Below are 24,995 nucleotides of genomic sequence, written 5' to 3'. Positions count from 1 at the left end.
GCACAAGATTGAGTCGCATTTTGAGTTACCATGAGTTACTGCTTTTTTTTCAGAGAACTATAGACATTCAGTTGAAATGTTTTTAAATCATTAAAATTCTTTAAGCAGTTACTATTAGTGAACACATCAGTGTAGCTAAAATTAGGGTTTATTTCACTTAATTATCTTCCCGAGGTGAAAGACTAATTTTTGAACACTTGGCTAAGATGGTCTGTAACGTGTCAGTGGGTCATTTACTTTTGTAGCAACGGCTTTTTTGCCGTGCAGCTGACCCCCCAGCGGTTTGGGTCAGAAGAGGTGGTGGGGTCCAGCGTGTGGGTGTTCAGGTGTGCACGTGCAGCGCTCGTTTTCTGATCTGAAATGGAGGTTAGGGTTCAGCACTTCTGTTGATGTAGACCAGGGGGGTTTTGTTTTCTGTCAGAACGCTGGGCGGTGTTTTTAATTGAGTTTCCACCTTGATTTATGTAAAATGTGATGAGAGCATTCTCCCTTGTTCCTTGCTTCAGGGAGCTTGTGTTTTATGCTTTCCTCAATTTCATGGCTTTTCAAGTTACTTTCCTGAGATCATGCGTCTTAAACACGGTCAAGAAGAATTGGAAAGGAACGGTCTTGACTCGCAGAAGAGGGCCAGATAACATGTCATTTGTGGTTATTTTCCTTTAGATTATTCCTGTTGATGTTGTTACCCCAAACAGTGTTTTTAACGCTTAACTGTAATCCTTGAACAGAACGTTTGTGATCTTTGCTTACAGCAGGTGTTCAGGCCCCATTGATAGATATTTTATTGTATTTTGTTTTCTTGGTGTTGAAGTACACGGTACCACGTGTAATGGGGACAGTGACCTGCTTATCTCTGTAGAATTCCCTTCTCTTTTTCTCTCCGGGGCCTAAGCTCTAGGTGTGAAAACAGCAGAGTGACTGATGTTGGTAGATGATGGCTGTGCTGTGTGCTCTGCTGTGTGCTTCACAGGGCACATCTTCCTTCTTACCCCCTCCTAGGAGGGGCGCTGGTAACAGTGGCACAGGTGTGGAAGTGAGGATCCGACAGAAACGGTGGGGTCAGGTTACCTTGAGCTCCTTCACCTGTGCTGTCTGCACAGGCTTGGAGCGCAGTGTGTGTCGGCGGTGTTTTCTCCGGTTTTTGGTTGAGGTGACTGCATGGAGTTTTGTGCTTAAAGCTGCTGATAGACTCAAGGAAGGGGGGAATAGTAGGAAAATAAGAGCAATGGGACATAGTAGGGAAAGAATGGGAGTGGGGGAAAGAAGAAAATAAAAATCAGAGAGCTAAGGAGAAGGGAGTAAGGATGGGAATTTCTAGTCTGTGAGTGAAATTAGCAAGGGAGGATAGAAAGCTAACCCAGGCCAGATTACTTAATTGTCTTTGATGCAGCCACCTTTTCTGTTCGAGCTGTGACGGCAATGTTTAGGTAACCATTTTGATCTAGGTGCTTGCTGTGATGTAGAGAGTAGGGAATGTCTGGGGGTTAGGAATATTTTTGGTTTAGGATTTGGAATATCTAGAAAAGGGCCCGTGTGACCTTGTACATTCACCTAGCCTCTTTTGGCCCTAGTTCTTCATAAAACCGATGGAAATAATGCATTTGAATGGTTTTGGTTAATTAGAGTGTAATAGATAAACAGTTTTATTCTGATATTTCAAGATTCTATTTAATGTCAAGTCAGTATTTATCGTAGTCTCTGGCATTGTTTTTTCTCTCGTGTCTGTTAATGGCATCACCAGCAATGCCATTCATGCCCTGCCTTCCCATTTCCAGTTGCATTTATTCTAGCTTGGGTCTTAGCTAAGAAAACCACCTGTTAGCTCGCCTTTTTGCCTTTAGCTCTATTCCCTTCTGTCCACAGTGTCTCCTGTGGCCAGGGACTCTGTCTCAAGTATAGTGCTTGGGTTTGTTGCTCCAGCAGCCCTGGCTGTGTGTGTGGTTGGCACACTTAGCGGGGGTGAGCTGGAAAGGAGACGTGGCTCCCCCCAACCCCCTGTGTTACACTGTGTGTCGGGTTCCTAACGTCAGTTCTTTCCAGCTGCGTGAGTGGCTGTGGGAGGCAGTGCAGTCTGAGAATTCTCCGGAGTGGACAGTTTCAGGGGTGCTTACGTATTTTTCTGGGGACCAGCCCCATTACTTTCAGGAGGACTCGCATGAGAAACAAAATGTTGGAATTACTGATAAACCTTTAGTGGTTGGGTCTTCTCTTTTTTCCTTCCATTTTTACTGCTTGCTTTTTTCCTTTTTGTCAACTGCTGCACCCAGCATTCATGGGCTTTTGCTCTGTCCCTTCATGGAGTTGCTGGTCCCTGTGTCTTTTTGTACAAGACGCCCCACTGGTGTCTCGGTCGTCAGTCGTCTGCCGTGGACAGCCTGGGGAGTGCGGTGTTTCTGCGCTCCACTTTCTGCCTTTAATTCAGTTTTGAGATCGTATTTCTTAAAACCACATTTAAGGGTTTTCTCATACCTTTTTTATTTTTAGCAAGAACAAAGAGTTAACATCCTAGTCAAATAGGTTGTTTCCTTTGAACTCAGAATTCACAAATAGATTTTTAAAAATATCTTAAAAAATTGTTAGGAACAAGTTACCTTTACGTGTGCATACTAGTAAAAGAAATTAGTTTGCTTTTCAGTGAACATAACTATATATCCTTTTATTGAGTGAGCTTTAAAAACAGTATTTCTTTCACGATTTTGTGGGTAAGAAGTTTGGGAGCAGTTGAGCTGAGGGGTTCTGGTTCCCTCCAGGTCTTTGATCACATCTGAGGACAGTGGCCAGGGCTGCAGTCGGTGGGGAGCCTGCGGGCTAAGGAGCTCCCTCCAGGTGTCCTCATCGGCTGGCCTGTGGGTGCTGCCTGCTCAGCTCCTGACCCTCGTGGGCCTCTCCACTGAGCTTGCCTGACCTTCTTTGCTGGGCGGCAGCTGCATCTCCCAGAGCAAGTGGTGGAGAAAAGAGGTCAGAGCCTCCCTGACCTGCCTGTTCTCAGAGGTCACCATCTCCACCCTGGAAGCACGTCGTTAACTCTAGACGGCTGTCGAGGGTGTTGGTGTTACACTCCCTTGTGTCCAGAGAATTTGTGGACGTACTAAAAACCACAGTAGGAGACCATCCTCCACAACCAGTAGCTGTCACTGTAATTAGCAAAGTTTTCACCCTGCAGATAGGAAGTTGTGCAAGTTTAGAGAAGAAAGTGTGTTCTGAATTTAAATGAATTTAGAACGTTTAGATCTTCATACCTTTCTAGCTAATGTATGAGATGTGGAGGTAAGGTCCCTCCCCCTTTTGTACTAATTTCCCAGTCAGTGTGTGAGAGCAAGTAAACATAACATTTACTACTTTAGCCACTTAAATTTTATCTTTTATTAAAGCTGGGGACAGCGAAACAAGGAAGGACTTAGGACAGAAGTAGCAGCAGGAGAGAGCCCAGGTGGGGCTGTTTGGCTCACAGGGCAGTGAGAGAAGAGGGGCCTTGGAGACAGGTTCAGGCGTGAGCTTGCCCCCGGCAGGGAGCACGCGCCTCGCCACTTCTCATGGTTCAGTCTAAAGGCATTGAGGCCACTTACACTGCTGTGGAGCCCTCCCCACGGTCCACCTCCAGAACTGCCTCACCTTTCCAGGCTGACACAGTGCCCAGTGAGCATGAGCTCCCCTGCCCCTGGCTGTCCTCGCTGGAACTGCACTACTCTAGGTGTCTCATGGGGGTGGAGTTGTGCACTGTTGGCTCTTTTGGGACAGTCTTGTTTCGTTCCGCATGATGTTCTCCGGGTTCATGCATGTTATATATAGCAGGTGTCAGTATCCCTGTCTCCCCTTTTTTTGGTCCCACAGGCTCATCCAAGGATTCCGACCAGGTAAGCTCTTGGAGGCTGCGAGGAGATTCTGCAAAGGAGAAATAAGGCTCGCTGAGGCTCACAATTCCAACTGGCCAGCCTCACTTCCTTATACTGCAGCAGGTCCCTCCAGGTCCCATAAGCTAGGGAAGACACCAGGAAGACACAAGCCTCTCTTTTGTCAATATGACCCTGATAAATCAGTAGCCTTCCGAAGGCCAGTGACATCTTGGAGAATATGATAAAACCTATGGGCTCCAGAAAAATGTACAAAACATACCATTCAGGGAATTCAGGGACCCCAGTAATTTCACTCATAGCCCATAGGTTAATGGCCTTGATACAGAGTAGTAGGAAACCAGGGGTTCTTTGCTCACTTTTTCTTTCCATTGCCTGGTCACTCAGCAGCAGCACCCCTTTCACTTCCAGGCCAAAGAAGGGAAAAGTGTAGAATTCCAGCCAGTCTCTTTTCCCCCCTTTGCACGTCTAGTGGAAGATTCAGTGGATGGTAAAACTAAAAAAACAGGGTTTAGAAACTTCCCTAATATCAACAACTCCCCCCCCCCCCCCGCCCCAAATTCCTAAACTCTGCAGAGTTCAGGTGCTGGGGACTTTGGGAGCCCTGCTTGTGGACCCTGCTCCTCCTGCCCAGTTTCTCTGCATGCTCTTCTCCCAGCGTTTCAGCCCTGTCCCCAGGTGTGCTCCTTGCACCGCCTAGGAGAATACTGCTGGGAATCTTGACTCCTGGAGAGAGGGCGCAGGGCCCCAGTTCTACGGGCCGACTGAGGCAGGGTCTGTATCCCCTTCCTTCCCTGGCCCTTGGTTTGTTCTCCCTGAAGTGCACACCAAGGTGGGGGGGGGGGTCAGTCCAGGTCTGTTTTAGCGGGTTGGGATAGGAGTGGTGGTGAAACTCAAAAGCAAAGCATAGAGAGAACCCAGTGGTCTTGCAGCCTTGGTTTAAGCCCCGTGGCTGGTGGCCAGGGAAGAGGGTACCAATTCTGCGGGCCCAATTCTCACCTTCCACAAACCACCTTTGCACATGCGTAACGTGCACATGCGTGACGTCTCGGACCTGATTCTGGCCCTGTCCAGCGTATTCATGCACAGATTTTCAGGCTGCTACCGGAGCTGGGCCCCAAACCTGGGGAGGGCGTCATTCCTGGAGGCAGCTGGGGAAATTCCACTTGACCCCCAACTCTGCTCAGAACCCTCAGCAGCGAACCTCAAGGTCTCACCCCGTTCCTAGGCTGCAGGCTCCAACAATTTCTCTGATAGAATTTTCCCTTTTTAAAACAATAATCCTTTGGTTGTGTATACCACACTTGGTCAATTCATTCATCTGTTGATGGACCCTTGGGTTGCTTCCACCTGCTGCGACCAATGCTGCTGTGAACATGGGTGTACAAATACCTATTTTACTGTTTCAGTCCCTACCTTTAATTCTTTCAGTTATATACCCAGAAGTGCAGTTGCTGCTGGATCATGTGGTCACTCTGTTTAATTCTGTAAGGAACCGCCGTATTTTTCATGGTGGCTGTACCATTTTTTGTCAGCAGTTCACAAATACTCAGTTTCTCTGTGTCTCCAACGTTTATTATTTTCCATGTTTTTTCAAAACAGCTAGCCTATTGAGTTAGAAGTGGTAATCTTATTGTGGTTTCGATTGCATTTTCCTAATGATTCGTGATGATCAAGTGATGTTCTTTCACGGCTTATTGACTTTCTATGGAGAAATGTTTGTTCAAGTTGTTGGCCCGTTTTTCAAATCCAGTTGTTTTTGTTGTTGAGTTGTAGGAGTTCTTTATGTTCTGGCTATCAACACCTATAGTGATGAGCAGATCTTAATAACTGGTGTTTACTTATTGCTCATCATGTTCCAGGCAGCGTTCTAAGCCTTACAAGTGTGTTAAGTATTTGTCTCATACACACTGTATGTGAGAAGGTCCTAGTGTTGCCCTCATGTTACAGATGAGAGAGAGAAGGCAGATTTTAAGTTGCTCACCAAGGTCACACGACCAGTAAGTGGTATTTCTGAATGCATGCATTCTGTATCCAAAGTCTAGATGCCCAGCTGTCGTGGCTTACGGTTACAGTTTTTAAGGTGGTGGTAAGAGGAAAGAAAATACTGTTCTGTTTCAGGAACTTAGAAAATACAGGGTCCTGAAGAGTAACACCTGCTTGAGGGTAGTTGGTCCGGTAATAATATGAGTGTAATAATTTATAGTTCTTTTTTTTTTAACATTTCACCTCAAATGTCATATGGTGTGCTTGAGTGTGATATTGTTATGTTACAAAATTACATGCTTATGATTTTGTAATAAGAGTTTATAATAGAAAAGGGGTATTATTTGTGCTGGACCCTGTATTTTATTTTCCTGATGATGTTACAGTTGTAACTTGTCTCTAATACACCCTTCACATGAGTTTGATCTCAGTCAGGAATATTTTCCTTTTGGATTACTTCATAACTAATGCTTATATAGTATTTTGATTTAGGAATTACTTTTCCCTATTACATGTGAAATGAGTGCTATTTCCATTTCCGTGGTCTTCAGAAACTCAGTCTGAGATTAAATAATTTACCCAAGGTCCTCAGTAACTGACAGAGACAGAATTTGAATTGTGTCACCTGTACTCTTCCGTTCCAGTTACCTTCCTAGAGTTTGCTGCCCTGCAGGTGGGTGAGGCCACAGAAGGACCCTGTGTCTGCACTCCTCGCTGGGGCTCTCTGGCCAGTGTGGAGCACGCTGCACTGCACAGTGCAGATGAGGAACTGAGCTTTGAGTGTTAACTTTTAGTGTAAACTTAACCGTCCCCCCAGATGTCATTTGCCCCCCATAAATCAGTCATCTAGTGTTCTTAAGAACTTCTCTCCTTAATGGAAGAAAAGTTACTTAGGCCAATTAACAATATAGTTACTAATTAGGGTACTTTTCCTTTATTTTTGTAATGTTTATTGTCAGTATAGTTGAACAGGTAGTTAGCCAGCGTTGAGGCTGTCTTGTGGTGTAGTGATACCATACCCCTAGAAACGATCAGAAGGAAAGCACTGTGTGTTGCTGTGTGTAACACGCTGCCGTGTATAATGCGTGCCTGTGTTTTTTGCACCCATGTGTTTTTTCAGAAAAATCTTGTTTTAATTCTTTATTCAATTATTTATTTATATTTAGAAGCGAAATCGATGATCATATTCCAGGGTATTACTTTGCATATGGATATTGTTACTGCTTTCTCGAGTTACACTTTCAATGTGTAAACATAAAGAAAAGAATTAAAAACATTTACATAGACGCGGAATTAGTACTACCCATGTATAATGCACGTACTTATTTTCCCTCTAAAATTTGGTCAAATTGCGCATATACATGGCAGAATACGGTAATTGTTAGTTTCTCTCTACTGTTAATTGAAAGTAAAAATCAACATCCAATTTGGGTTAGTGGAGTGGGCCCTTGATGTAGAGGGAAAATTATAGGATAAATTTATTAAACTTCATAGACTTGAGAAAATAAGCTTCAGGGTCAAAGTAACACCAGCACACCTTTGGTGTGCTTCACTTCTTTGTGCTTCCCAGATGTGTGTGCGCGCCTGTGGAGCGGAAGGCAAGGCCCTCCTCTGGCAACACAGCTGGCTTGCTTTGCCGCGGACTCTCTCGTGATCTGGAACTGAACCTTCGTTATCTCCAAGCTGCGCCCGTGTGGGGGAGCACTAGTAACCGTGTGTTTTCACAGTGGAAAGTGGTGGTTTTTTATAGTTGGTCTGTGTAAGTGTCTGCTGATTTTTTTAATGGGGTATGAACCCATTTTAAAATTAGGTTTTTTGAGGTGTACATACAATAAATATACTGTTTCTAGTGTAAAAGTTTGAAGGTTTTTGACAAGCCAGTTGTGTAACCTCGCCACAATGAGAATGTAGAACATTTTCAGCACCCCAGAAAGTTACCTTGCTGTCATCCTGTTCAGATAGACCCCTCCCCACACCCCCCAAACCATCAGTCTGTCTCTTCTTCTCTGTTGTGTGTCTCATTTTCCAGAAAGTTGCATGTAGGGAATCAGTGTGTAGCCTTCTGTTTGATGTAGACTTCTTTCATGCGTGTCGTTGAATGTGTTACAACCATTCTTTTTATTGTTAAGTGGTATTCTGTTGTATGGATGTGCAACCAATGACTACTTATTTGTTCTCTGGTTACCTGACATTTTGTTTTTTTCACGGTGTTTGTGAATGAATGAGGCCTTTTCAGACGTGTGCATACAGGACTTGGTGTGAAGGAATGTCTTCATTTGCGGGGGTTGGCGGGTCGAATACCTAGCAGTGGGATTGCAGGGTCACATGAATTATGTGCATTCAGTTCTTTTCCAAGAGGAACCATTTTAGCATTCTCACCAGATGTATACATTATATAGTTTTAGTTCTCTGTTCTTGCCAGTATTGGATATTGTCAGTCTTTTAATTTTTGCCATTCTAGTGGGTGTGTAGTTTGAATTTGCATTGTGGTTTTAATTTGTATTTCCCTAATAATGATGCTGAGCATCTATCTTTTCATGTGCTTTGGCGATGTGTCTCTTGAAGTCTTTTGCCATTTGAAAAATTGCAGCTGTCTTATTGAGTCGAAGGAATATATACAGGGTGGGGCAAAAGTAGGTGTACATTTGGGAGGACGGGTAACAGTTTATTCTTGTGTTATTTTCCCATCAGAACAACTGTAAACCTACTTTTGCCCCACCCTGTACTTTGGATGCAAAGGTATCAGACAGATGTTCTGCAAATAATGTCTCCCAGTCTGTGTGGTATGTCTTAATTTTAATAGTGTGTTTTGAAGAAGAGACATTTTAAATTCTGAAGTAAAATTGGTTGATTTTTTTTCTTTCATGATATGTGCTTTACTGTGTCCTAGGAAACCTTTGCCTAACCCAAGGTCACAGGATTTTCTCCCTTTTTTTTGAAATTTTGTAGTTTAGCTCACATTTTACCATAGATCTGGGTATGAAGAACAGGTTGAGGTTCTTTCTTGGGGGTGGGGGGTGGGGGAGTACAGTTGTCCAGTTGTCTCAGTTCCATTTGTTGAGAAGACATTGTTTCCCATTGAGTCACTCTGAAACACCTGTATTGAAAGTCAGGTGACCATATGTGTGTGAACTGCTTGTGGACTCGTGCAGATATGCATGTCCCGTGTCATCTCTGCATAACAGTAGGTGATAAATACATGTTACGGATTTTGGCTTTTTCTTTCTGCTTTATTTTTAAACCTGATGGCGTCTTTTTGTTTTCTAAAAACTTAAGGGAATTTGGATTAAGAGAGTAAACTTTTTATGGGCATGTGAAGAAACCTGTTGCAAAAGAATGCTGTTTTGAATGTATAGAACAGTCTTTTGAGTGGCTTCAAATGTTCATGTTTCCTAATTTACAGTTGAGCGTACTGGAAAACACATGACTGCACTTCTGTATTGGAAATGAGAAGTTGGGGTGCAGACCTGGCGACCTTTGGACTGTAAACCGCTGACCTGGCGTTCGAGGGGTGGGGTCCTCGTCTCCAGAGCAGGTCTGCATGCCAGCGCCCTGGCCTCAGCAGAGGTGTGCCTGCCTGCCATGCCCCTGAGCTGTCACTTTGCCGCCGTGGGAGGTTCCTAAATTCATGGGTCAGGAGTGAGTTTGTGCCTCGGTGGGTTAGGTGCAGGCCTGCAAAACCAAAGGGTTGCTGGTTTGGTTCAATTCCCACTCAGAGCACCTGTCTGGGTTGCTGGCCAGGTCCCAGCAGAGGACATGAGAGTAAACCGCATATTGATGTTCTCTCCCTCTCCCCTTCCCTCTCTCTAAAAATAAATAGTCTTTTGTTTTCAAAAAGAGCTTGTTTGGAAGCTCTGTGAACACAGAGTAAACAGTACCCTCGAGGTTTGAGCTGTGGAACATGTTCCAGATCCTTTGCAAGAGGGTTTCTTTACTAAAGTTCTAGTCTGCAAGAAGTTTTGTCTCAGGCTGCTCTGGCGAGTCCTCCAGGTGAGGGGTAAGGTCAGCGGTTAGAGGAACACCGGCTGTGTTGGAGACCCCTCGGAAACTGGGTGTGCCTGGGAAGGTGTCCGAGGCCCTTTTCAGTGCAAGGCTAATTGCCTTAGGTTTTTCCTGTAATTTAACTGGTAGTTTCAGATTTTTCACGAGTTACTCTTTGGTCTCCTTCATTAGTATGATTTCCTTTTATAAAAACTTGGAACTGGAGAAAAATGAGTGAAAATGTTTTCACCGTAGTCCTTAAAATTAAGCTTCCCAGGACTGAATGTAATGAGCACAAGAATCTGCTAGGGAACAAAGGTGGCTAGGTGAGAGTGGGAAGCCAGTGGCGAGGGCCCTGGTGGCTGGAACTGCGGGTGTCATTCTGCCTAGGAGAGTGCCAGCCGCGCTTTCCGTGGGCCCTGCAGCTACCACCCTGGCTTGGTAGGCACAGCTGAAAGCTCCTATTTTATGAGGTGAGAGTGATGTCCACCTGATGTGTCCGGGACTCTTTAAAGTGTGTATGCGTGGGAACCCCGCCCCCGTCTCCTGGGGAGGTGCACGAAGCTTTGAGACCTGTGGGCGCCCTGCCCACGTTCGGAGAAAATGGATAGGCCTCAGTCCAGAGGGGTGACTCTAGGCGCAGCCTGCTCGTCTGAACAGAGTTGGGGGACACCTGCAAACCTGAGCTGTGGATGGGTGCGATCCGCATGGTCCAGGGGTAGGCAGTGGCCGCGCGCGGAGGCGCCCCCCTGGAGGCGCGCGCCGAATCTGGACTGTGCGTGTGCGCATGCGTCTATGCGTGTGTGCGTAGATGCGTCCTAGCGCATTCCTGGGTTTGCCTATATATGTGCGCGCGCGCGTGCGCCTTTGCTTGAGTTTCTGAGCTTGCGGTGGAGCCACGAGGAAGGAGTGGGTGACCACGGCCCTGCGTTCTTGGCGCCAGAAGAGGTTGGTGTCGGTAGCAGCCAGTGTGGAGCGACCCCCAGTGGGTGGCGGATTTCTCCCGGCCGCCCACGGCCCGCGTCTCCGGACACGTCCCGCCCCGGACGGACACGCCGTACCCGGACGGTTTGGCTGGGGTGGGAGGCCCGTCCTGGCGGCGTTTTACTTTCCCGCGCTCTCTTCCGAGTGCGCGGTCACTAACTGCGCCTAGCTGACTAAAGCACGTGGGTGCCAGCCTTCCTGCTTCCAGCAGTAGGAATGCGTGACCGTGGGGCTTTCACGGTGCGAACGCGTTCCCCTGAGAGCTTCAGGGCGCCTGAGGAGCCTGGTGCGGGCTGATCGCGTTCCTTCCCGGTGGGGGGTGCTCTCGCTGGTCCCGAGGAGGGGCTCTTTATTCTCAGGGTTCGGGGAATCGCACGCATTTGGGCGACTTCCTGCCCTGTTTCTTGTGCGTCCATCATTTTAACGGCCGCTTGCATGGCGCGTCTTACCTTCCAGGGTGCGGTTGCTGCTCGGTGGGCCCAGCAGTTGGTCTGGATTTTCCGGACCGAGGCTCCGGGGGTGCTACTGGCTGCCTTCCACACCGTCCGGAACGCTGTGGTTAGATGGTTTGGGATGGCCTCGTGTCAGCGCGCGTTGTGTGGACACTCACCGGAGCTGGGGGGCTTTTGTGCAGCGCTCTCGGTATTGAGGGGGAAGGAAATGAGCAGCCTTTTCATTTTCAGTTCAGCGCCCTTGGTCACTTAGAGAGCGGTGAAAATGCTGCTGAACTGCGGCGGGAGGTCTGCGCCGTGTGTGGGGAAGGCGCCGTGACCGGTGGGCCGCGTCAGGAGCGGCGTGCGAGGTTTCTCGGGCCTGCGGGCCCTTGGGCCCACGCTTCTTGATGGGGGGGCTGTGTCACGCGGCGGGCGGTGTGCCGCGCCTTGGCCCCCGCCCGCTGGGCGCCCGCGGCGGGCCCGCCGGACTCGTTTGGCGCGCTGTCTCAGTCCTGTCGTTTCCATCTGTTGACTGGGATTTCTCAGGCTGTGGCAAACACGCGGTACGCATTTTTAAAGTAAAAAACAATTGAGTGGATTTTGGGGGTGGAGGGAAGAGAGAAACGTCGATGCGGGAAGCATGGGTGAGTAGCTTCCCATGCACGCCCTGACCGGAGACCCGGCTAGCAGTCTCGGTGTGCGCACCGAACCCCGACCTTCGGTTCCGGGGGCGCCCCAACCAGCTGGGCCGCACTGCGCAGGGCGGAAGAAACAGTGTAAGTGTTTTTGGGGGGAGGTGTTTAGAAATTGTATAATAAGGTTTCCTCAGATTTTTTGGTGAGTACATTTATATTTCTCTTTTCTTGGCTTTTTATTCAAGGAGTTATGTTATAATACAGTGTTCTTACTATATGTTTTTATTGGTGAAAGTCATATCTAATGAAGGTTAACTATTTTAAAGTGTACAATTCAGTGGCATTTAGTGCGTTCACAGTGCTGTGACACCGACATTTCTATCAAGTTCTAGAACGTTTTCATCACCCCAAAATAGAAATCATTCCATTTTGTAGTTTATACCCATTCCCTCGTAACAGTTCCTGGTAACTATCAATCTGCCTCTTCTCTCTGGATTTACCTGCTCTTTAATTTTCAAATAATTGGAGTTTGTGCTTGGTTTCTTTGATTTAGCATGCTTTTGAAGCATGCTTTTCACTACTTCGTTCCTTCTTCCACTGAAGTTTTAAGGGGTTTGTTCAGAAGGTACCCAGCCATGTACTATGAAAAATGGAGACATTCAGTGAAGAAGATACAAGATACAAGAAGCATGGTACACACCTGAGGGACAGTGACGCCTCAGTCCCCTTCAGAGCAGGCACCTTGGGACCTCACACAGTTTTCCCAGTCGCCATCAGCTTCCCCATCGTATTTTCCTGAATCTCATCAAGGGCTTGAAATCTCTTCCCTTTCGAAAGTGATTTTAGTTTTGGCGGAAGCCAGAAGTCTTGGGGCACCAAATTGGGGCTGTAAGGGGGCTCGTGATACTTGAGCTGATGCGTTGTGTGGATGACACTGCAAATCACCAGTTGCCCATAGCTGTGGCCTTCGGAATCATCCGAATCGTTTCCACAGAGGAGTGTGCAAGCTTCACGCAAAATTGGTGCATGTTTGTTGCTTTTCTCACTCACTCATTGTGAACATGAGGGCCGCACAGTGCACGTGCTCATGCAGTGGTGCCTGCCTTGCTACCAGCAATGTGCCGGAACCGGTTTCTCTACATATTTGCCAACCCTCATTCTTTATGTCTTTGTTTCTCTCTCCCTTTTTTTTTTTTTGGTTTATCTTTTTTCTTTGTTTTTCAAATTTCATTTTTTTCTCTTCTTGTTAGGGGTGGGGTTTGTGTGTTTGAGTTCTTTGCCCATTTTTTAATTGGGTTGTGTTTTTTTGTTGTTGACTCTTGAGATTTCACATATTCTGCATAATAGACCTTATGTGATTTGCCAATTATTTTTTCCTGTTCTGTCAGTTGTCTTTTTACTTCGTAGGTAATATTCTTTGCATAGAAGTTTTAAATTTTCATGAAGTTCAACTTTCTTTTTCCATTGTTTCTTATGTTTTTTTGTCATTTCTAATAATCCATTGCCAAATCCAAGGTCATGAAGCTTTACTTTTTTCTTTGATGGTTTGTTATACAATTGAAGCTTTTATAGTTAAGTCTTTGATTCGTTTTTTTGTTTATTTCTGTATATGGTGTGACTCAGAATCCCAGTTGTCGCAGCACTATTTGTTGAAAAGACTTTTCTTTTTTCTCCATAGAGTGGCCTTAGAGCTTTTGTCAAACTCAGTTCGCCATATGTGTACGACTTCTTGGATTGAAGACACTGTTTTGATCGTTGTAACTTTGTAGTAAGTTTTGAAATAGGGAACTTGAGTCTTGTAGCTGTATTCTCTTTTCCCAGGATTGTTTTGGGCCCCTTGTAGTTCCAAATTAATTTGAGAAAGACTTTTCTATTTCTGCAGAACAGGTTGTTGGAATTTTAATAGGGATTAAGTTGAATCTATATCACTTTGGGCAGTATTGCTATCTTAAGATTGTTTCCCAGTCCTTGAATATGGGATGTCTCTGCATTTATTGGTCTTTTAAATTTTTTTCATCAGTGTTTTGTAGTTTTTAGTGAAAGTTTTATACCTTCATGGCTAACTTTATTACTAGGTCTTTTATTCTTTTGGATGTTACTGTGAATAGAATTTCTAAAGTTTCTTTGGGATTGTCATTGCTAACATGTAGATAAACAACTAGATTTTCTGTGTTGACCTTGTATCCTGCAACACAGGTGAATAATTAGCTCTAGCAGTTTTTTCCATGGATTCTTCAGCCTATTCTGTGTGTGATATCATGCCACTTTCCAGTCTGCCTGCACGGCAGTGGTTGAAGAGGCTAGCTAGCCTTCTCATCAACCGCTCTGTCTCTGTAGCATGCAGTGTCTGTGATGGTGGAGGTGTTCGCCGCTGGTGGCACCTGCACCCGAGGGCTGTCTGAGTGCATCGCCACTCCTGGTTGTGGGCATACTCACTTACTCGGTGCTAGAGATCCTGTTTGTGCCTCCTGTAAGGGGAATGGGGGGTTTTCACCACCTGTTGTCACCGTCCTGTGAACCACCTTCTCTCTACGAGCAGGTCCTCTCCTACCAGCGTGCACTTGGGCCTGCAGTTCGGCACGTCTCTTTGGGCTCGCCATCGATTATCTTGTTGGGGAGGAAATGGCTGAGCAGTGAGTGTGTACACATGGGGGCGCAGGATGGCAGGTAGAAGTGAATCTTTTTGCACTTGACTTCCTTGATGTTTGGGTAGCCTCTTGGATACATACGTTCGTGTGTTTACCGAATCTGGTAGGTATTGGGTTGGCCAAAGCTTGTTCATTTCTTTCCGTATGTTGGCTCTAGTAGCGTTTAGTTGCATTTAACTTCATTCAAAACACTTTTGTTAGATTATATTTTGAGAGCTGTCATGTCAGCATGCATTTTTAAAAAACTTACCAAAATCTGTGAATTTTTGTGTAGCCATTTTAATATTGAAGATGGAAGAACATAAGCAACATTTTTGGCATGTTATGCTTTACTATTTCAAGAAAGGTAAAAATGCAGCCGAGACAAACATTTGTGCAGTGTACGGAGAAGGTGCTGTGATGGATGGAACGTGTCAGAAGTGGTTTGTGCAGTTTGGTGCTGGGGATTTCTCGCTGGATGATGCTCCATGGTTGGTAGACCAGGTGAAGTTGATAGCGATCGCATGGAGACATTAATTGAGAACAATCAACATTCTACCATGCAGGATTATAGCCAACATACTCAAAACATGCAAATCAAGTGTTGACAATGATTTGCACCAGCTTTGTTACACTCGTTTTGATATTTGGGTTCCACGTAAGCTAAGTGAAAGAAACTTTGTATTTCCGCATGTGATTCTCTACTGAAACGTGAAGAAAACGTTTCGTTTCTAAAACAAATTGTGATGGGAAATAAAAAGTGGATGCTTTACAATAATGTGGAGCTGAAAAGACTGTGGGGCAAGCTGACTGAACCCCCACCAGCCACACCAAAGCCAGTCTTCGTCCGAAGGTGGTGGTGTGTATCTGGTGGGATCGGGAGGGCATCCTCTATATTGAGCTCCTTCCGGAAAACCAAGTGATTTATTCCAACAGGCACTGCTCCCCATCAGACCAGTTTAAAGCAGCACACAAAAGCCTCCGGAATTAGTCAACAGAAAACACATGATCTCTTTTCAGGATAGGGCAAGACTGCATGTTCCTTTGATGACCGGGCAAAACCTGGCACAGCCTGGCTGGGAAGTTCTTACTCTGCAGCCTTCACCAGACACCGCGCTTTCGGATGTCCACTTATTTTGGCCTTCACAAAACTCTCTTAATGGGAAAAATTTTAATGACCCAAAAGACTGCAGAAGGCACCTGGAACAGTTCTTTGCTCAAAGAGATAAGTTTTGGGAAGATGGAAGGATATGAAGTTGCCTGAAAGACCGCAGTGGGACAAAACGGTGAATACGTAGTTCAGTGAAGTTATTGCTGGAAATGAAAAACATCTTATTTTTACCAACCTTATTGGACAAACCAATATCTAGTCATTATTTCCTTAGATAATTCTTTCCACCTTTTTGCTTTTTTTTGGAACTTCCATTATGCATGTGCTGGTATGCATGATGGTGTCCACAGGTCTTTTCAGCTCTGCTCTTTGCTTTCTTCTTGCTCCTTAGGCCTGTAATTTTAAGACCTATCTTCAAGTATCAGATTCTTCTACAGGCTCAAATCTACTATTTAAACTGTCTACTGAAGTTTCATCTCAGTGCACTCTTTGGTTCCAGAATTGTGTTTGGTTCCTTTCTGTAGTTTCTGTGACTCTTCTGGTCTTCTGTTTGTTGAGACATTGTTCTACTGGCTTCCTTTAGCTCTTTGTCCTTAAGACAGTGGAGGTCAGTGTATAGTCAGAGGCAGTTTCTGCTAGTGTTTTACTTGTGAATTGGCATGCTTTTTTAATTTGTGTATGTAGAAAGTTGAACATTCTGAGTATTGTCCTTTGTAGACTGTGGAATCGAACACCCTCCCCCACCCCCTTCCTATCCTCATGGCTACTTGCCGTGGGTTGTAGTTGTGTCTTCATTCAGTGACTTTCTTAAATTGTTTTTGTGAAGTCTGTATTCTTCGACTGGGGTAGTCTCTGACCCATAGGTTGTGGTCATCTAGTGTTCTTTTTTTTGTTGTTGCTTTTAGGTAAAACAATATTTTAATGAAGAATTTTAAAGAAATTGATGGAAAAATATGACGAACAAAAGATAAAAATTTACATCAGAATCAGTATGTTGCTTGTGAAAAGTTTGCAAATCCTCACAGCTGAGACAGGTTGTGGTCCATTTTTCTTTTTACGTTTTTATGGGGGTTATGCAGGTTAATGTAATAATAGGTTCAAGTGCCCCGGTCTGTAGCACATCATCTGTGTATTGTCCTGTGTGCTCCCCACCCCGACTCGAGTTCTCCTTGCATCACCACCACTCATCCCCCCCCCCCCCCCCCCCCCCCGCTCTCAGGTTGCACCCTTTGATAAGACTGGGGTCGAGTCACTGCTCACAGAGAGTAATTCCAGTGCAACAGCAGTTGAAGTTCAGCTGTGTGTGGAGCTGGTGTTCTCAGAGTTCTCGGACCAAGAGCCATCTTTACTGCGTTCACTTAGTGATCTGCTTGATGACCGGGCAGACGCATGACTGGAGTCTAAATGGAACTTAAAAAGTGGAAAGAAAAATAACTCTCATGTTGGCCTACTGGGGCATTTCTGTAATGCCTAGCCACACCTTTATAACTCTGCCTTAGCCTCCACTTCCTGCTTTTGCTGAGCCTGAAAGACCATCCAGAGGTGAAAGCTCAGGGTTTTCAGGTTTTTTCCTGTGTGGCCATCTCGTCCTGGGCATTTGTGTGGGTTTCCAAGTTACCTGGTATAAGGGAGTTGTTTGCAGTGAATAATTTCCCAAAGAAATTCTCTTTTAGTCTTTCCCCTCAGACTTCGGCTGTGCTGTCTAATCATTTGTAAACCTCTGTCCCAGGTGGGGGCAGCTTATGCCATACAGGTGTAGGTGAGTGCCCTCCACCCCTTGTGATTGCCCCCGTGGCCCCCAGAGAGGCTGGCACAGACCAGCACAGCTTGGAGAATAAGGTTTCCTCTGCTGACTCCGGAACTGAAATACCGGGCCCCACATTGAGTGTCAGAGACTTCCACTATGCCCGGGAGACAGGTGGGGGTCGAGGGCGCGTGACAGGCGCGTGACGGAAGGACATGAGATGGGAGTAGGACGGACCCTAACAGGGTTCTTTCAGTTAGTCATCCCTTGGAAGATCTTATTTCCAAATAATGGTTTCATTCTGACAAGGAGGGGTTACAGCTTCACCATACGAATTTGGGAGGGGTTGGGGGCACAGTTCAACCTGTAACATTCACACAAGGAAAGGAAGATGGAATGAAATCAGACGACACAAAGCACAGTTAAGATGAATTGGGTGGAGCTTTTGAAACTCTTTTGCCTTTACTTACGCAGGGGAGTACCGTTTCTGTTTCCTTGCACCCTCCAAGGTTCCATGTGTGGGCCTTGTGTGTTAGACTGACAGAAGATAGGTTCCAAGAGAAAACGGAGAGGTTCATTGCTCTCATTTGGGAGTACCAGAGATGGGTAAAGCAAAGAGGTGGCTAGGATTTCAGATCTCTTCATAGGATACAGGGAGGATGGGAAAAGGGGACTTAATGGAAAAGCAAATGACGTTTGAAAGAGGCCTTTAGGAGAATTGATGGGAGAAATGATAGTTTGTGGCAGAGTCTTGGGGATATGCTGTGGTTTTTTTGTTTTCTTCTTGGGGGGGTCTCCCAGGAGAGAAAGTTGGAGTTGCCTCATGAAGATTAGGGGATTGATCCGATCATTGTTTTGGGAGGCTCTGCTGTTACAAATGGAATTTTGGGGATTCAAATGCCTTCGGAACCGCTCGAATGCCAGAGAGGCGTGTTTTGGGGTGGCACATCCTGATCTCAGCACACTCTTGCGTAAATGCCTCGATGGCACCTAGTTTGCTCTGTACCTTTTCAGAACATGAGCACTTAATGCCATTAGCTGTTGGTATCTTATTCTTTAAGAACTACATTTAAATTAAAATTCCTAAGGAAATTGCAGAAATGGATAGGTGATATTATTAATGGTTGTCTCAGTGATTTCTGTTTATAACTTCTCACATAACCGTCATTTTGGATGAGATCCTGTTAAAAACCATTAGCTTTAAATTATTGGTTAATTTAAGTTATGTGGAGTTTCCTGTGAACTTTGATTTGATGGCGGTTATAATTTCCCATTCACGTTGCATTGTTAGAACTGTAATCTTCAGAGTTTCAATGCAAAGTAGTTGGGAAAATAACAGTCTGTTACAAATGCATAGACATCACAAATATTTAGTGTTCAGCTTAATGTCAGAACAGATAACAAAAATCCTTCATATACCCTAAAACATTGTAGGTTTCACTTTTATTGTAGAAGACTTAAAAAAGTAACATAAGATGGTAGTGGAATTAGAATTTCTGATTTTTTTAAATATAGTTCATTTTGATTAGGCATGCTCTTAAAATCTTACATTTGTTTGTTCCATAAGTGGGTTTTTGGGTTTTCTTTTTTCTTTTTTTTTTTTAATTCTGTCAGGTTTTTGAATTGTGTCAATATTTTTCTATCCCTGGCTCTCATGAGCAGTTTTTAAACATTTACCGTAGTGAATTAACTAGTTATATCAGTTTTTTTGTTTCTGGCCACTCTTAACCTGCCTTTTAATAGACCAGCACCACTTGGGATAGTTGAAGCAGAATATTTGTTACATCTTGAGACTCTTTTAGAAAGTAATTTAGAGTATTGATAGAACTTTAAAAAATTATGGACATAGCACTTATATTTGAAAGAAGACTTGCAAAATGAAGATTGATAGTGGTACTGATCATTTTGTTTTTAAAATTGTTTTCACTTGAGATTATTTGTAAGTATATAAGACATTGTTATTAAACTTGGATGTTTTGATGTTTAGAAAATTTGATTTCTTCATTGACTAATAGTGTAAGCTCTATATTGAATGTGTATAGTTGCCCACTTGGCTTTGGCATTATTTAAAAAAACTGAATTTATTACGTTTAGATTGGGCTGGCAACTTGTAGGGCTTATTGATGCAGTTGAGAGAGGCTCCCAGAAACTTACATTTAGAATGCAGAAGAAAGGTTGTTGCTCAGACACAGGGTGGGGCAAAAGTAGGTTTACAATTGTTTGTATGGAAAATAATACAATAAGAAGTAACAGTGTAAGAATACACTCTTGTTTCACATAATCAGAACTGTAAACCTAGTTTTGCCCCGCCCTGTGTTTAAGACAGCTGTTGGGATGGTTGTAAACACCTGTTAATTTTGGAACACTCCAACCATTCATGTCAGTAGAGAGAGGAGTGTTTCTGCACTCTTCTCCAGCCCCTCGAACCAACACTTATAAACGTGTGCACAGCCGTGTCGCAGTGTAAACCTAGTCAGCAGTCCTTGGTCATGGCACGGGCACTTCCCAGCCGTGTCGTGTTCACTGTCAGGACACCAGTGTGTGCCTTCCTATTCTGTGCTGTCATCTCACTAACCACTGTGACAGCTAAAATGATGAGTAATCTCTCAGTGCCATTTCCTATTCAGTCATGTTCAGGTGTTTTTATTATGTCATAATGTTCATTCTTACGGGTAGGTTGGCTTGAGTGTATATGTAAGTATGTGTGTGTGTGTATGTAAGGCCCACACATTGTGTTTGATTGCTCTGCCTATTCAAACCATTTATTTATTTGTTGAAGAAACTAAATCATTTTACCTGCAGAACCGCTTGTGATCTGGATTCGTTGGATTACCTCCCTCAAAATGTCCTTTCGTTCTCTGGGTGGAGCTTCCTGCAGAGTGGGAACCAGTTGGATCAGAGTTCATACCCTGTGTAGGGTGGGGGCAAGGAGGCGTCCTGAATGGCTCTTTGTGCCTTCTTGGGACACTTGGTGTGTCGTCCGTTTGTGCTAAGGCTGTCGCACAATCATTTTTAAAAATAAGCTTTATTGAGGTAAAGCTTTTACATTAAAATTAACCAGTGTTTAGCGTACAGCTTGATGAGTTCTGATGAATGTGCACGTTTATACCACCAACACCCCGATCCTAGAGAACACCCCGATGGCGCGGAAATCTCCTCCTGCCCTTTGCAGCCATTCCCCTCCCCCGCAGGCCCTGCACTCACTCCACTGGTCTAGCTTCTGTCACTTTATTCTCGCCTTTTGTAGAATTTCACTATAAATGGAATTTTAAAGTAGTGAGAGCGTTGTAACTGCAGGAGCTAGAGAATGAGAAGATGATTTTGGTCGGGAGCTACAGGTCTAACGCCTTCCATTTTTATGACAGGGACTTGCCATGAGGTGTTGAAGCCCTGTTTCATTGAGGCGGAGAGACTGGACCTAAATGGCGCAGCATGACTTTGCTCCAGCCTGGCTTAATTTTCCCACTCCACCATCATCAACAAAGGTACCCGTTCTCGCATCTCTCTCCTCTTTTTGTCTGTCTGCTTCTGCTGTTCGCATTCTACCCAAGCGTGGCTATTGTAAAGGCTTAATAGTTTTGTGGAGAAGTACTTTTTGTATTGCTTTGTAAGTTAGTTTATATTTAATCTATTGGTTTTTATTATTTAAAAGTCAGTTTTTAATATTGGATCAATGCATGAAACCATTCACTTCAAAGGTGTCTTTTGTACAGATCAAAGTTCCATGCACTGTTTCAAGCCGTGTCAGATTAGTGCTGCATCCCGCCTTTTCCTGTGTTATTTCTCTGATAACTTGCCTTTCCTAACATTTCGTTTCAGTGGAGGTTTTTGAAATCTTTCCATATAACCGGAAGACTTCTTTTTTGTATGATCAGTGAGACTTCCAGTGGCACATTGCTAAAGTTTCAGGAGCGAGGAGGACTTTGCAATAGTTGTTATGTATCAGGACTCACTAATCTGAGAATTGTTCCTTTTACTAAAACACCAAGACAGAACAGCTTGTGTGAGGGACCTTGGAATTGGTTGGGGTCACTCACTCTGCTGTGCTGACGAGCTGTCTGCCACTTGTGTTCCCCTGACACGGAGGAACAGGGCGGGGGCGGGGGGGGGGGGGGGGCGGGCCCTGCCCTCGGCTTGCCTGTGACACAGCTCCGCCCAGTGCGGGCCTGGTGCACCACATCATGTGGGGAGCAGCTGTTCCGGGGGTCGCTGTGTAATTTGGACAGTTGCTACCTTATGAAGACTTGTTGGATCATAATAAATTTGGCCCGTAGTATCTTGAAAAGCTGCACTGGAGCGACAGAATTCCTAGACAGTAGAATTTAATGTTTGAACGTTGATCTTACTGGTCATGTCGGTTGACCTTTTTAGATACGGATGGAGTCTCTGGAAGGTCGATTGACTTGTCTGTTGTCATGTAATTAGTGTGAGCTTAGATCAGAATCCAGGCTATATTTCCTATTCTTTTCTTTTCCCATAGGAGTAGTTTTCGGCATTCTGTAAAGTGATTAAACACTTTGTTTACTGTGAACGAGGGTTTGAGATTGTTAGGGGATGGAGACTTCGCCGATGAAGCCACTGAGATCACTTAGTTACAGATGCTCTGTTTACCCCTCTTCCTCTTCTATGTGGGTTTCTGGAATTTTCTTGTTCATTTTCTTCCCTAAGTTGCGCTCATCTATCTTTTCAGTGGGTTCATTTCTTTTTCTCCCCAGGCTTACTTCAGAGCTTGGATACACATGAATTTCCTGTTTCCCCTTTGTGTCCTTTTTCTCTGATATAACTGTGACGTTGGTTCTCATTTTTAAGCAAATCAATAGCAGTTACCATCACCTGGAATATTTGTTGCAAAACATTATAAAGTTTGAGAGTAATTTTTTCAGATGTTAGTTCGATATTGAGAAAGATTGACTTCTGTTTGTGTGTGGCGAACCCTTCCTGCCGTCAAGAGCCTGACCCTGGTTCTGCTCACGGGCCCTCCTGCACAGGGACGATGGTCCTGAGAATTGGGGCTGCTTATCCTAACTTCTCACCCGCTGTTTACCTAAGCTGCCTCCAAAGAATGAGATTGAGGGAGGGAGAAAGAGCAGGAAAAACATCGGTGGAAGAGAGGAACATCAGTCCCTTGCCTCGACCAGGACCAAACCTGCGACTGGGGATTGAACCAGCAACCTCGCACTTTGTGGGACGGTGCCCAGCCAGGCCACACCAGTCAGGGCCAACGGTGTTTTGATAAACACAAACAGCCTTTTAGTAATGCCTTTTAAAAACTTACTCTGTATGACTTACACCTTGTCTTTACCCTTTTACTTCAAAATCACTATTCATGGATTCTCCTTTATAGTTAACCTCTTGTTTTCTGTCAGAGCCCTTTTAACTTGTATACTACGTGGAGCAAGCAATAATTACTGTTGGGTTCTTTATTTCAACTTAATGAAAGTCACTTATTTCTTTGAAGGGACGATACCAGGACATGAATTAAGGGTAAGGTATTTCCAGAATAGACTGACTGCACTTCAGTAGCTTCCTGAGTTGTGTAGGATTTTAGCCCCATCGTGTGGTGAAATGTTGAACTGCATCGATAATGTCTGGCAGAGGGCACCCGTTGGCTGTTGAAATAGATGCTCACTGGGACCCAGTGAGAAGGAAAATTCTTGTAACGTTTTTGTGGACACTAAAAAGACACAGACCTGTGGTGCACTAATATTTTCTCTTGTGGCCTTTTGTTCTTTTCTATTCTGTTAAAAGTGCAAATTGTTACTAACTTCATCATTCTTTAACAGGTTCTGACCCGCAGTTTGAAAAGTAACATTTTTGTTCTTGAACAGAAGAGGCTGTAGATACTGACAGACTTAGACCCCTTTTCAGATGAGCCCTGTGCGGGTAGAGGCTTCTCCTCTGCACCTCCCGCCTTCAGACGCTCGGGGCGGTGAGGGCCGCGGCGCGGAGGCCCCCTTGTGCTGTGCAGTCGTTCGAAGACGGTGCCACCAGGGGTGCAGTGTGAGGAGTAGACGCGCTGTGGGAAAGAGGAGAAAAGTTGGGAGCGTTTTTTTTATCTTTTTAGCTCTAAATAATAAAAACACGTGTGGTTCTGCTACAGCCAGTCAGTACATTTCACATCCTTATTCCGCATCCTGTTGTCACACGTATGGCTGAAGTAAGCAGTAGTGCTTTGTTGGTTCTCTCATGGTGCCATTTGAAAGACACTGAATAACACTGTATTTCCCAGTGGTGACAGTGATGTCAGCCTGAGCGGAACATGTGTGCTCTTTAAGCTTTCAGCCATTAGGGGATCAGACATTTCAGTCAGACTGGTAGCCTGGTTTGTTTTCAAACTTTGGTTTGCTGTGTAGAGTTTTTTGTATTGATTCAGGTACTCTGGGGAATCCAGAAAAGGAATTGAAGTGAGGGAGAGGGGTGGGTAGAGATGGTCTCTTCCGTGCGCATCGTACCAGCTGACGTTTCTTGAGGCATCGCCACACGCCAGTCACTGGTAGAACTCGTGACTCGAGGGCCAGCGGGAGCCCTAAGAGGAGACACCTGTTTTCCCTCATTTACGGGTGAGGGGTGAGGCCGAGAGAGAGGTGCAGTCTGTTCCGGAGGGCTGCAGTGCGGGTAGGAGTCCATGTGCTCCTCCCTGTGAAGTTAGTTAGCAGTTCAGTGACTGACTTCGCTTGGTTGTTAGGCGGTAGACTACTTTGCAGACGTGAGTACCAGGATGCTTTTACGCATGTGCCAGAATATATTTTTATTCTGGTCTGAGTAAACACATGAATCGCCTTTTCCCTGTAGGGGGCGTGTCCAGCATGTCTGTGCAGCCGGCCCCCGGGGTGGGCCTGGTGCATCCCAGGGGCTGGAGGGCCTGCTGTGGAGCGGGTCTCCCTGGACGCTTCAGTCACCTCCCTGCTGATGGGCTCAGCTGCAGGAGTGCTGGGTAGGCGGTGCCTGGTCGCTTTTTGCAAATGTTGTACCGATTTATAATCCCATCAAAATGTCGGGGGCCCCCAGTGTTGCCAGTACTGGGTGTTTTCACGTGTTTAGTCTTTGTGGAATCGAATGAAAAACGGCGGTCTGTCGAGCATAGTTCTGTGCCAGGAACAGTCTCCAGAACTGCTTGTTCCCACAGTCCATCTCTTAGTGATCTGTGACAGTTCTTTTTACGTCGAGGGGTTTGTTTGCCGTTAGCGTTGCACATGTTTTCCTAGAGAGACGCGTAAGACAGATGGGACGAACACTTACCCCCACGATAGCCACATCTTGCCACTTTGGCATATTGGTGTCACCACCTCTTGGAAGTGAAACAGCGTGTGTCGAGTTGAAGTGGAAGGGCACTGCTGACTTCTCCGTGGTCCTTTTCTGTCTTCGTCCCCCCCAGAGGGGGTCTCCGTGCTCGTTCTTCTATTACTATTGCATGTGTGAGTGTCGATACATACTTTTGTTCTGCACGTTTAAAAGGTTTATGTGAATGGTTGCCATCGATTTGTCTGCATCTTGCGTTTACAGTCGTTCTGTCGCTGAGTCTCTTTCCGTGTTGATGCCTGCAGACCTCGTGTGTCCGTGGGAGGCTCGGCGCAGCGCTCTGCCCTGTGCTTCTGCGCCGCGCTTCATTTGTCCACTGAGGTTCCGGCTGTCGGTGGCCGTG

General features: G+C 45.3%; 1 protein-coding gene across 7 annotated transcripts in view; it reads left to right on the top strand.

Annotated features, from left to right (window-relative positions):
• GPBP1 (GC-rich promoter binding protein 1) overlaps positions 1 to 24,995 on the top strand; it is a 57,226-nt gene that overhangs the window by 2,833 nt on the left and 29,398 nt on the right. For 5 of the 7 annotated variants that reach the window (XM_028524693.2, XM_028524710.2, XM_028524684.2 and 2 more), the window contains one exon: positions 20,719 to 20,838. The exons of the other annotated variants lie outside the window; for them this stretch is intronic. In XM_028524693.2, coding sequence (XP_028380494.1) covers positions 20,776 to 20,838 — 63 coding nt within the window. In that variant the 5' untranslated portion in view covers positions 20,719 to 20,775. The remainder of the gene's footprint in view (positions 1 to 20,718; positions 20,839 to 24,995) is intronic. 7 annotated transcript variants of the gene reach the window in all.

The sequence above is a fragment of the Phyllostomus discolor genome, chromosome 3 (assembly GCF_004126475.2).
Source record: "Phyllostomus discolor isolate MPI-MPIP mPhyDis1 chromosome 3, mPhyDis1.pri.v3, whole genome shotgun sequence".
Taxonomy (NCBI): Eukaryota; Metazoa; Chordata; class Mammalia; order Chiroptera; family Phyllostomidae; genus Phyllostomus; species Phyllostomus discolor.
The sequence above is the reverse complement of the archived record's forward strand: the minus strand, read 5'-3'. Positions and strand labels throughout refer to the sequence as shown.